Source organism: Rhineura floridana, chromosome 11 (genome assembly GCF_030035675.1).
Source record: "Rhineura floridana isolate rRhiFlo1 chromosome 11, rRhiFlo1.hap2, whole genome shotgun sequence".
Lineage (NCBI taxonomy): Eukaryota > Metazoa > Chordata > Lepidosauria > Squamata > Rhineuridae > Rhineura > Rhineura floridana.
The window spans coordinates 27,535,899-27,547,221 of NC_084490.1; the positions used below are offsets into that span (position 1 = coordinate 27,535,899).

At 42.1% G+C, this 11,323-nt stretch overlaps 1 protein-coding gene across 1 annotated transcript; it reads left to right on the top strand.

Annotated features, from left to right (window-relative positions):
* Positions 1-683: 683 nt before the first annotated feature.
* LOC133367655 (vomeronasal type-2 receptor 26-like) lies at positions 684-11,062 on the top strand. Its single transcript, XM_061591751.1, has 5 exons — positions 684-947; positions 6,386-7,240; positions 7,520-7,747; positions 9,316-9,442; positions 10,161-11,062. The coding sequence occupies exons 1-5, from the start codon at positions 684-686 to the stop codon at positions 11,060-11,062; spliced, it is 2,376 nt and encodes a 791-aa protein (XP_061447735.1).
* The last annotated feature ends 261 nt before the right edge of the window (positions 11,063-11,323 follow it).

Sequence of the window (11,323 nt, forward strand, 5' to 3'; positions counted from 1 at the left end):
CCCTTGTGTTTTCATTATACGGGTTTCTTGGTGAGAAATGTTCCATTTTTTTCCAGAGGCAGTGACTATCTGTCTCTCCCTTTCCCTCGAGATCAGTCACAAGGCTTTTGAAGGGCCTAGATTTGATTTAGAGGGAGCCTGATTCATTTTGGATATCTCCTGAATTTCTCCAAATGATCATGATTTGGCCTGGGATACAAGATTCATCCAGACCTGATATATACCATGAATACTACATGCACAGTGGGGTGTATTCATGGTTCTATTCCGAGTAGCTGATTGAAATGAATAAGCCAAAGTTGACCATGTCCATTTGCCACCATACCCAGAAGGAAGACAAGTGAGACTTAACATTGGAATAATGCTATATTTACTGTACACCCATACTTTGGGCTGATAGTTGCTCTCTGTATGTAAGAGAATTTACAAAAATAAGTTCCAGGAATAGTTCATTAAGCTCTAGAATGATACCATAGCATTTAGATTGTTTAGTTCATCATGGGAGGAATATCTATTTCAGATTTCTTCTTCAGTATATTATCTTCTATGGTCCACTTCACTTTGAAAGCATTTGTAGAAATGAGGATGATGAGTACAAATGCATTTTTGTTATTGTTGTAGTCATTTTATTGAACGGCTGTAACCATTATTTCAGTTCAGTGCCAAAGAACTATCAGCACATCATGGCCTTAGCATTTGCTGTGAAAGAGATAAATGAGAATCCCACCATCTTACCAAATATCTCTCTGGGGTTCCGCATCCTCAATAGCTACTTGACTGCAAAAATGACTTACAAGGCCACACTAAGCCTCCTTTCCACACAACAGAGGTTTGTCCCCAACTTCAGGTGTCACAACCAGAACAATCTGATAGCAATCATTGGAGGATGTTTCTCTGAGATCTCTGTCAATGTGGCCATCATTTCAGCAATCCACAAGACTCCACAGGTAAGATGTGAGCATGGATGTATAGTGAATTCACAACTGTGGCATATTATCTTGATTTTAGGAAAGTATTTGACAAAGTTCCTGATGATATTATGTTAAGCAAGTTGGTTAAATGCAGACTTGATTATGATTCCAGTAGGTGTGCTCACAGCTCATTGGAAAACTTTGCTCAAGGATTGCTCGTCAATGACTAGGATTGTGCACAGCCCTCCCCCCATCCAATTCAGGGCCCAGTTTGGTGATCAGGCCTGACCCTTCTGTCATGGCCCCTTCGGAGGACTCATCAGATGAGGATGACTCAGGAGTAACAGCAGCAGACCCAGAAGGAGAAACGGAGGAAACTCCTGAGAACCCAGCTCCTTCTCCCCCTCAGCTGCAGAGCACCCCAGACACAGCTGAAGCCCTTCAGCCAGACGCAGCCAGTGAACAGGATACTCCCCCCTCACCTGCAGAACGTAGACAACAGAAGGTCAGGCAGAAGAGGGGCAGGCCTGTCCACTTAAGACCAAAACGCTGATGGCTCACACCTGCTGACAAACATGCTCATTAAAAGACAAACCTTGGCTTCAGCTTGTTGCTGACTACAACATCAGGTGTGGCTTCGTGTGTTTCCAGATTCCCTGAACCTTATCTTGGACTGATCACTTGGCAATTGAACCCGGACCTCTACTGACCTCGCTTCTGGACTTCTGGCTTGGCACGTAAGCTTGGAAAGGGCCTTGCCCTTATCACGCTTCATCCTTGTTAGCCTGGCAGATTTACGACCAGACTGCCAGCTAAGGACTTTCCCGCCCTGGTAAATACCCAGGAATTTCCAGCCCCCGCCTGCACTGCTGTCTCAGTGCAGAGCTGACACCTTCCTGGGATGATCTATTTCTGTCTCACCCCAACCTGACCCAACCCCAGGATCTATATTGCAATTCAAATATACAAATGTCTAGAGATTCCATTGAATTCAACTGGGAAAACAAAATGGTCATAACTTTTTTTCATATAACTGCATGACATTTGGAGACATGGTAGCTCCTGCAGAGGATATTAATCCTGTCAAATTACAGGCAGGTAGCACAAGGTGTTTTCATGCTAGCCACCTTTAAAAACATTTTTAATGGCCGTAACTGTTTTGTTTGATTTCTTCGCATAGGTGCATAAAATCTGGAGATATAGTAGCCCCTCAGGAGGGGATTAACTCAGCAAAATTTCAGACAGATAACTCCAGGAGTTTCTTGCTAGCCACCCTTTAAATGTTCCATTTTTCCCCAAAACATTAAAAAGTCTATACAATAACTTTCATGCTTAATTCTGCTATCTTTTATGCTCCTGTATTTGGTGTCATCCATAAAGATTAAAACAAAATTGCTTGCAGAGTGTGTTGAGCTCCACCTCCCAGGCAGCTAAGCCAAAGAAATACATACTTGCCAGGCAGGCAGTAGTAGCCATCTGCTATGTGCAGAGTTGAATTGAAAGGTAGTGGGGTGGGCATGCAGAGCAACAGCAGCAGACAGGCATGGACTAGGAATGGAATACTCCTTTTTTACATTTTGTTTTAAGTGTGCCCCCCTGGTGTTCATTAACGATCCAATTCCTTTTCCCTCTGATATCTTTTCATTTTTCCGATCTCTTCTGATTGTTTTTTCAGAGAATTATCAATATTATAATCACTGTTTATTCACAAGTCTCCACTGATATTAGTCTATATTTCTGAACTCTGTGATGATTGCCTATTTACTTTCCTTTTCAAGTGCACTGCAGATTAAGGCAGATAATCAAGTCAATGTCTTCCCCCTGCTGCTTACAATCAACACCTCATTCCCCCTGTTGTTTTCTGTTTGTCAGTTATAATCAACACTTCATTGACATCAGTGAAAGGGAATACACATTTGAAGAGCTCACATAGAAAGTAGATTGATAAAAGTATCACTCACTATCGATTTTGAAGCATTTTTTAAAAAAAAATGAATTCGGGGTGGAGAATGAATTGGAAACCACATAGAGAAATGTTACTTCAATATTCTCTCTGCAAAGAGAGAGAATATCAGAAATAATAATCTGATGGAAATTCCAATTACTGCTGTAACAGAGCCCGTTGCTAGCATGGACAGGCAGAAGAGGGAGGCAGTAGATAGTCAGTGGCAGGCAGCAGCATTTGAAGAGGTCATTTTAGCTTAGCCAGGCAGCAGCAGCTACTGAGGTGGTAGTAGCTTAAACAGGCAGAAGCAACTGTGAGGTGGTAGTTTTGCTTAGGCAGATGTTGAGGTAGTTTAATAGCTATTTTATGAACAGTTAGTGGCTAACAGTCCAGACAGCATTAGCAGTCAGAGGTTAAGATATAGCATTGGCAGGTTGGACTATCCCAGCAGCAGAAGGTTAACCTTAAGAAAGACTACATGCTCCACCAACTCAGCTTCCAAACTGTTGTGGTGCAGTGTTTACTATGATGCCTGCCATAGAAAACACCATCTTGCTTGGGATGCCAGTTGATGAGAATGAAAAAATATAAGAAGAGTCTTTTGGTTCAGGCTAATGGCCCATCTAGTTCAGCATCCTGTTCTCACAGTGGCCAACCAGATGCCTATCGGAAGCCCACAAGCAGGCCAGGAGGTTAGTGGCAGGCAATGTCTGGTGGGTTCTGCCAGGTAATGTGACATCACCATTCCAGAATTATCCTGGTGGGGGGGTTGACTGCTATCTCTTGATACTGGTACTTCCTGAAAATCCATGGCCCAGAAGCTCTCCCCCCCCCGATTTACTGCTGCTGGGAGAGATGCTGCTAGGAGTGTTGCTGATCCCTCCTCCACCACCATTGATCCCTGCCTCTTGGTCTGTGCCTCCTTCAGTTCATGAACCAGAAGCTCCTGCCATTTCCTCCTGGTGCTGTTGCCACAAAGTTCATCCTTCACCCACAGGTCACTCTTGGTCACCCCCTCTGTTATGCCACCCCTAAGCCTATTTACAACTTCCTACACTTCTTACAGGAAAGACCTGCTTCTGTTGGGATCCCTATCATCCAGAAATTTGTGCATCTGGCTCTTGAGATGCCTGACCACAGGGATCACCTGGCTAAGCAGGGCACTGCTGGCCCTCAATGTCTCTGTAAAGTCCAGGAAGAGTTGGAGGACTACAATGAGCTGCAAAATGGTATCCTATTGCTGCCTTCTCTGTGGGCTCGCACCCCAATTTCCCTGTCAGTGAAGATTTTTGTGGACAGCATTCAATTGCTCCACTATGCTCTCAAGCATGAAGTAGGTGGTAGTCCAGCGGGTGCCCACATCATGCACCAGCTGGTGCTGTGGGAGCCCCAACTTTGCCTGCTTCTCCCACAGCAGTCTACTGGCCTTTACACCCAGCAATCCTCCTGTAGCTCTTGAGAAGATCAAGGGTGGTAGAGGTGGAGGGGAGAGCAATAGTCTTGTGGCTCAAACCAAGGGCATCCTTGATGTTCAGGTGCAATTTGTAAGTGATTCAATGGATGCCCACAAATCCACCTTCATGAACTGCCTTGACCATATTCACTTCCCCATCCATCAACATGTAACCACAGGTGAGTTGATGCCAGGCCATCCTCCACTCTGCCTTGTATTTCATGACTGTCATGAACTCCACTGTCATGTGGGACTGATTCATTACTTCAGCATGAAAGATGTCCCACCAATATCCTTCTTTCCCAGTCCCTGAAATGCTGCCTGCTCCAGTTCCTGTGGCCACCCATCAGTGAGCCATCAGAGGCAAGTAAACATGAATTCCACCCCAGTTGCTCCATATATCTGCAGTGAAGTGCACCATCTGCACCTCTGCCTTCCACAGATTGTTCAGCACTTACTCTCTCTATGCCTGGTACAGGAAGGATACACACCACTGTTGTGCGACACATCACTGTGTAGAAAGGGATCATAAGAACCATCAGCCTCTTGAAGCCTGAATTCACCATGAGACTGAAGGACTGGTTCCTCAATGCCACCATTGCACCAAAGTATGTGGTGATCTGCTCTGGAAACTGCCATCTTATGGCCCAACCCATCTCCTCCATTGTGGCCTGCCTAAGCCCTTTAGGGTAGGAGACTGAGAGGGACTCTGTCTTTGCTCCTGCATGCACCAGATTTGGTAGCTTCTGTTCTGGGGGGATTGGTGCTGCCTCTTCGGATGCAGGAGCAGGCTGTAGTACTATAATGGGAAGAAGCATTACCCCTGCTCATTGCACACTTACATGCCAGTAGATAGCAATGCTAGGACCTACTCCCACTTCAAGTGCTCCAAGACAATGCTCTGCCACTTTGATGGTGAATTATGAGACTTGCTGTTGCCTTTAGTCTGGGAGGTCACCACAGGAGTATTGGGGGCATCACAGGAGATATCAGATGGCACTGGTGGAGGCTGCACCTGCAGCTTCTGATCCTCAACAGCACCATGCTGGCACGCTGCTGTATAGGGGAGAGCATCATGAGAGATCCTCATCTTCCACCAAGCTCATGCTTCAAATGCCTCCTCCTCAGAGATGATGTCCAGCAGTGGGATGGGCTTCCTATTCCCCTGTCCCATCAAAGGGGCTGCCCAAGACAGGCTGCTGCTAATGTCAGCAACTATTGCCTCCTCTGAAAATAGCTACCTGGTAGTTGGAGCAAGACAGGCTGATGGCGGGCAAATGAGTCTGGCAAGTGGTGCTTCTGCCAACAACCAGCAACACCTCTGCCACCTGTGCCTCTGTTGACACCATGACTGCTACTACACAGATGCCTCATTTTATACAGTGTTGCATGTGATGCTGTACTGACTGTAGGTACAGTAATGGATGTACATAAATAAGGATAGGTTAAGGAATGACTGGGGAAAATGTGCTGAGTAGATAGGGTAAACTGCTGGTAGGGTAAGGATTGGAAAATCTGATAAAAATAAATAAATTAACCACCAGTAATAGAAAGAAAAACTACTGTGAAGACTTAAAATACACAGAGACACACACAGGACAATGCCTACAAAATAGGGCTAAAAGGGACATGCTTGTGACACTACCTAATACTAATAAGACATACATATAACAATTTTATTATTATTATTATTATTTATTGCCTCCTTTCAGGAGGAAGGGTGAAATATAAACACAATCAATCAATCAGTGATGTAGTAGTAGTAGTAATATTTATAATAAGAGATCTAAAGTGTGTTCTATGCTATCCTGAAGGGTAGGACTAAATTTTGCTTGATCATTAGGAAACGCTTTAACTGCAGTTCAACAGTAGATCTAGTTGGCAAGGGGTGTGTGGGCTCTCTCTCAACAGAGGTTCAAAGTAGAGGCTAGGAAACGTTTGTTGGGAATGGTCTAATTCTGGAATTCTGCCAACCCAGGATTTTGGAGTACATGAGCTACAGAAACCACTACAAGTCTATGTTTCTAAGATATAACATTTCCTTAATCCAAAATGTTAATACACATTTTATTTCAGCTCACTTATGGTTCATTTTTGCAACTACAAAATTCCAAACTACTATTCCCATTGTTGTACCAAATGGTTCCCACTGAAGCCCACCAGCAAACAGGAGTTGTGCGGTTACTTCAGCATTTCAGATGGAAATGGGTTGGGGTTGGAGCTGTGGATGATGACAAAGGGGACCAGTTTTTACAGACGATGGTGCCAATGCTTTCCCAGAATGGCATCTGTTATGCTTTCATAGTAAGAATGCCAAAATGGGATTATGTGGATAAATTAATAGATTTGGTTATACACCAGTGGAAAACCTATGAAGTTATCTTTGAGGAAAAAGCCAATGTATTCTTTATCTATGGAGAACCTCCATCCTTTCAGATTGTGAGGATATTTCTGTTTATAGCATCTTATATGGAATTGCCCCGTCTCTGCAAAGTGTGGATTATTACATCCCACTGGGATTTCACATCAATATCCATTCAAAAGACTTGGGATATGCAAACATTCCATGGCTCCATATCCTTCACTGCTCACTCAAATCAGCCATTCGGATTCCAAAAGTTTACTGAGGGAATAAGACCTTCCTGGGCCAAAGGAGATGGTTTTATCCAAGACTTCTGGGAACAGGCCTTCCATTGTTCAGTAAAAATGTCTAAAGAGCAGGAGAAAGCTGAGAAGAAAACGTGCACTGGGGAGGAGAAGCTGGAGAGCATTCCTGGTATTCTGTTTGAAATGAAGATGAGTGGCCACAGCTACAGTGTCTACAATGCTGTCTATGCTGTGGCACATGCTTTGCATGCCATATATGAATCCAGCTTCAAACATAGAAGGTCCCTACAGAGACTCATAGTTCAGAATATGCAGCCATGGCAGGTAATTATAACTCAACAGATGATCCAGGGACAAAAAGAAGTCTAGGTCCTCATAAAAGAGCTCCATAAAAAAAATTGTTTTCTTTTTGCTTTGTTGCTGTTCACAAACGCATTTAAGTAATCAATGACAGCCTCATTATAAAATAGTGACTTTTGAAATTGGGACAAATGAAGGACATTGCCACCTAGAAATATAGTCAGCCCATAAACTGTACAAAAATGAAAGCTCACTGAAACAGTTTCAAGACTGAGTTATCCTTTTCTTTATATTTGAATCTAGGTCCATCACTTTTTAAGGCACATCATGTTCAATAACAATGTTGGAGACAATGTAAACTTTGATGACAATGCAGAACTCATTGCAGGTTTTGATGTTACAAACTGGCTGATGTTCCCCAATGGCTCGGTAGTTAGAGTAAAAGTTGGAAGACTGGAACCTCAGGCTTCTCCAGGCAAAGAGCTAACCATTCATGATGACCAAATTGTCTGGCACCAAAGGTTTAATCAGGTGAGCCATAGTGACAAGTGGTTGAATATATATATAAAAGAGAAAATGTCCATTAGGCCAGTTCATTATTCCACCTTCTCTGCAAGTACTGAATTTGGTTTGTTTATTTATTTATAAAATATTTCTATACTTCTATCCTTATTAAAGATAAAAGCAGTTTACAACATTCACAAGTATACAATAAAACCATGTATTTTAAAATCAGAAATATTGACAGATATCTTCACAATTGCCTATATACAGTAAGTCTGTATGGTAGCTTTAAAAAAATGCAAAAGCCTATATATCCTTCCTTCCTTTATTAAATAATTTATTTATTTATGTAAATATTTATACACCACAGCATAGTCTAAAATATCACAAGTCAATATACAGACTAAATGATGTAAATAGAGAGTAGTGATACCTAATTTATCTAATTTGATGTTTCACCTGCATTATCCCATATTCCTGAGAAATTCCCAGTTTATTTCTGGCCTCATAATTCCATCTTTATTTAAAATAACAAACAGGAAACCATGAACCCCAACAGTTATTGTTAAAATTGCTGTTACGTAACCTTCTTATGTCGTATGTTCTAGTTTCAATGGTTTTTATAACACAGTATTGCAATTTATCTTCAGCCCTGCTAAAAAGTCACATAATCTCTTCATGCTTCCTAAACTAGGTTATCTGCCTTTGTCATCCTCCTACTAATTATTTCTTTGGCATAAGGATAACAATGTATTTTCAATGGTCATCCTCAGGATTCAAGCATTAGTCTTTGCAATCAAATGAAACTGATTAATCAAGTTTAATTCTTATTAGGTGTGGAGAGTGCAGCTCTGCCTAGGTTTGGACTGTAACAGGCTTTACTAATCTTTGGGTCTCCAGATGTTGTTAGATTACAACTTCCATCAGCCTTAGCAAGCATGGCCAGTGATCAGGAATGATGGGAAATGTAGTCCAGCAACATCTGGGGACTCCAAGGTTAGGAAAGGCTGGACTATACAGTAAGTTCCTTTTTTTTCTTTTTGGTAAATCATCTCTGTAGAGAAGAAAATTGCCTCATGCATAGGAACACACACCACCACCACTCAAGTGTATATTGACAGCTTCAGCAAAGGGATAGCATTATCAGATTGTGTGATCTAAAGCTCACCCCACTATTGCAGACCTGCCATTCTAAAAAAGCAAATAAAAACCTCTGTGAAAGTCTAATTTCAACCTTCTGGAGGTCTATGAATCACTGAAGAGATCTTGTTTGTAGCAGTGCTTTATACAGAAATGTGCTGAGAAGATTATCATTAGGTGCTGGTGCACTGATTTTTTGCCTTGGGTTGTAAAAGGAGGAAGAAAGTCCCTTGGTTAGAAGATAACTGTATCTTGCGTGTGTATCTAGTGGAGCCCATAAAACAACAGATTTTCTGCCTGGCTCAGTATGTGACTGGATAGGTCATAATATTATTGGGTGAGTTCAGTGTGCTCCTGTTGTGGCCTATAATAGGTTATATGCATGACATCATGGGGGGGTTGCATATCATAGATGATTTGCCTTACTGCTAATGATCTTTCATGTTTCTGTGCAGATGCTGCCCCTTTCTGTGTGCAATGACAACTGCTATCCTGGCTACAGCAGGAAAAAGAAGGAAGGAGAGATATTTTGCTGCTATGACTGTGCTCCATGTCCGGAAGGGATGTTCTCTGGCCAGAAGGGTAGGAGGCATAAAGAGATATCAAGCAATTTCCATAAGATATTATTCATTAATTCATTCCATTTATATCCTGCCTTCCTCTGAAGGAGCCCAGGGGGGCACAAACATAACTATTTTTAAAGCATTCTAATATCAGTTACTAAATACAGTTCAAAACATTATTTCAGCCAGTAATCTCAGAGTTGTCAGGAACAGTGTATTTCAGCCATCAAATGCCTGGGTAAACAGAAATGTTTTTTAAATTCCTCCTGCAGGTCCATAATGAGGGAAACAGATACACTTCACAGGGGCAGGGGCATGCCACCAGAGCTTGGAAAAGTTACTTTTTTGAACTACAACTCCCATCAGCCCCAGACAGCATGGCCACTGGATTGGGCTGACGGGAGTTGTAGTTCAAAAAAGTAACTTTTCCAAGCTCTGCATGCCACAAATAATGAATTGCCACTGAAAAGGCCCTTTAGAAAAAAATGTGAATCGGTTGCATTGATAAAAAGGTCATTCAAATTACGAACTTAAAAAATATTTTTAAAATAACATACGAATAAACATATTTTTTATCAGTTTAAAAGACAGGCTGGGTAATCTTTGGCTGCTTAGTACAGAGCTGCAAGAGCACAAAAGGATTCATTCTCTATAGTTTCTATAACTGACTTCTTTAGACAGATCTGTTCAACACTTGGAAATACTTAAAGTAGCTCTTCTCTTTCTTCTTTTTAAAGACATGGATGCCTGCATCAATTGTCCGGAAGATCATTATCCCAACAAAGACCAAAGTCAGTGCATTCCAAGAGTTTTAAGCTATCTCTCCTACAAAGAAGATTTAGGAACTATCTTAGTTATCATTGCTATTTCTTTCTCTTTCATCACCACTTTAGTACTTGGAATTTTTATGAAGCACAAGGACACTCCCATAGTCAAAGCCAACAACCGGACCCTCACCTACATCCTTCTCATCTCCCTCCTCCTTTGCTTCCTCTGCTCTTTCCTCTTCATTGGAGAACCTGGAAAGGTCACCTGTCTTCTCCGACAAGCTGCTTTCGGCACAATCTTCTCTTTGGCCCTCTCTTCTGTGCTGGCAAAGACCATCACTGTGGTTGTGGCATTCTTGGCAACCAAACCAGGTGCCAGGATGAGAAAATGGGTGGGCAAAAGAATGGCACATTCTGTTGTTCTTTGCTGCACCTTTATTCAAGTTGGCGTTTGCATTTTTTGGTTAAGTACTTCCCCTCCATTCCCAGATAAGGACATGCACTCATTGCATGGAAAAACCATACTGGAATGTAATGAAGGTTCAGCTACCATGTTTTACTGTGTCTTGGGCTATATGGGCTTCCTGGCCATTGTGAGTTTCATTGTGGCTTTTCTAGCCAGGAAGTTACCTGACAGTTTTAATGAGGCCAAATTCATCACTTTCAGCATGTTGGTGTTTTGCAGTGTTTGGCTGTCCTTTGTTCCAACCTACCTGAGCACCAAAGGAAAATACATGGTGGCTGTAGAGATCTTCTCTATCTTGGCCTCTAGTGCTGGGTTACTGGGTTGCATTTTTTACCCTAAATGCTACATTATTGTGCTGAGGCCTGAGCTGAACAGTAAGGAGCAACTAACAAGGAAAACAAAATGAAATAATATGTCTAGGTCTTCATCGTACTCTCTATATATTTCATTTAAAAGGCTGATGCTCAGAATTTAATGACAACTTTGTCATCGGTGCTTGCTTCAGTCAACTGATCAACTCAGATTCTCATGAGTAGACTTGAACCAGGCATATGATTGCAGATATCAGCTCCTTTTAAAATGCTAGAAGTCCATTGCATTTGGTATCAAACAGGAAGATCCTACTAGGAGAGCGATTCTGATGTCTTTTTCCACAAGAGATCTTGGG

Bases quoted from the DNA above. Each gene is read 5' to 3' on its own strand.
- LOC133367655 (XM_061591751.1), top strand. From the start codon at position 684: ATGGCCTTAGCATTTGCTGTGAAAGAGATAAATGAGAATCCCACCATC. The intron at 948-6,385 runs GTAAGATGTGAG...ATTTTATTTCAG, and splicing joins CAATCCACAAGACTCCACAG to CTCACTTATGGTTCATTTTT. The intron at 9,443-10,160 runs GTAGGAGGCATA...TTCTTTTTAAAG, and splicing joins GATGTTCTCTGGCCAGAAGG to ACATGGATGCCTGCATCAAT.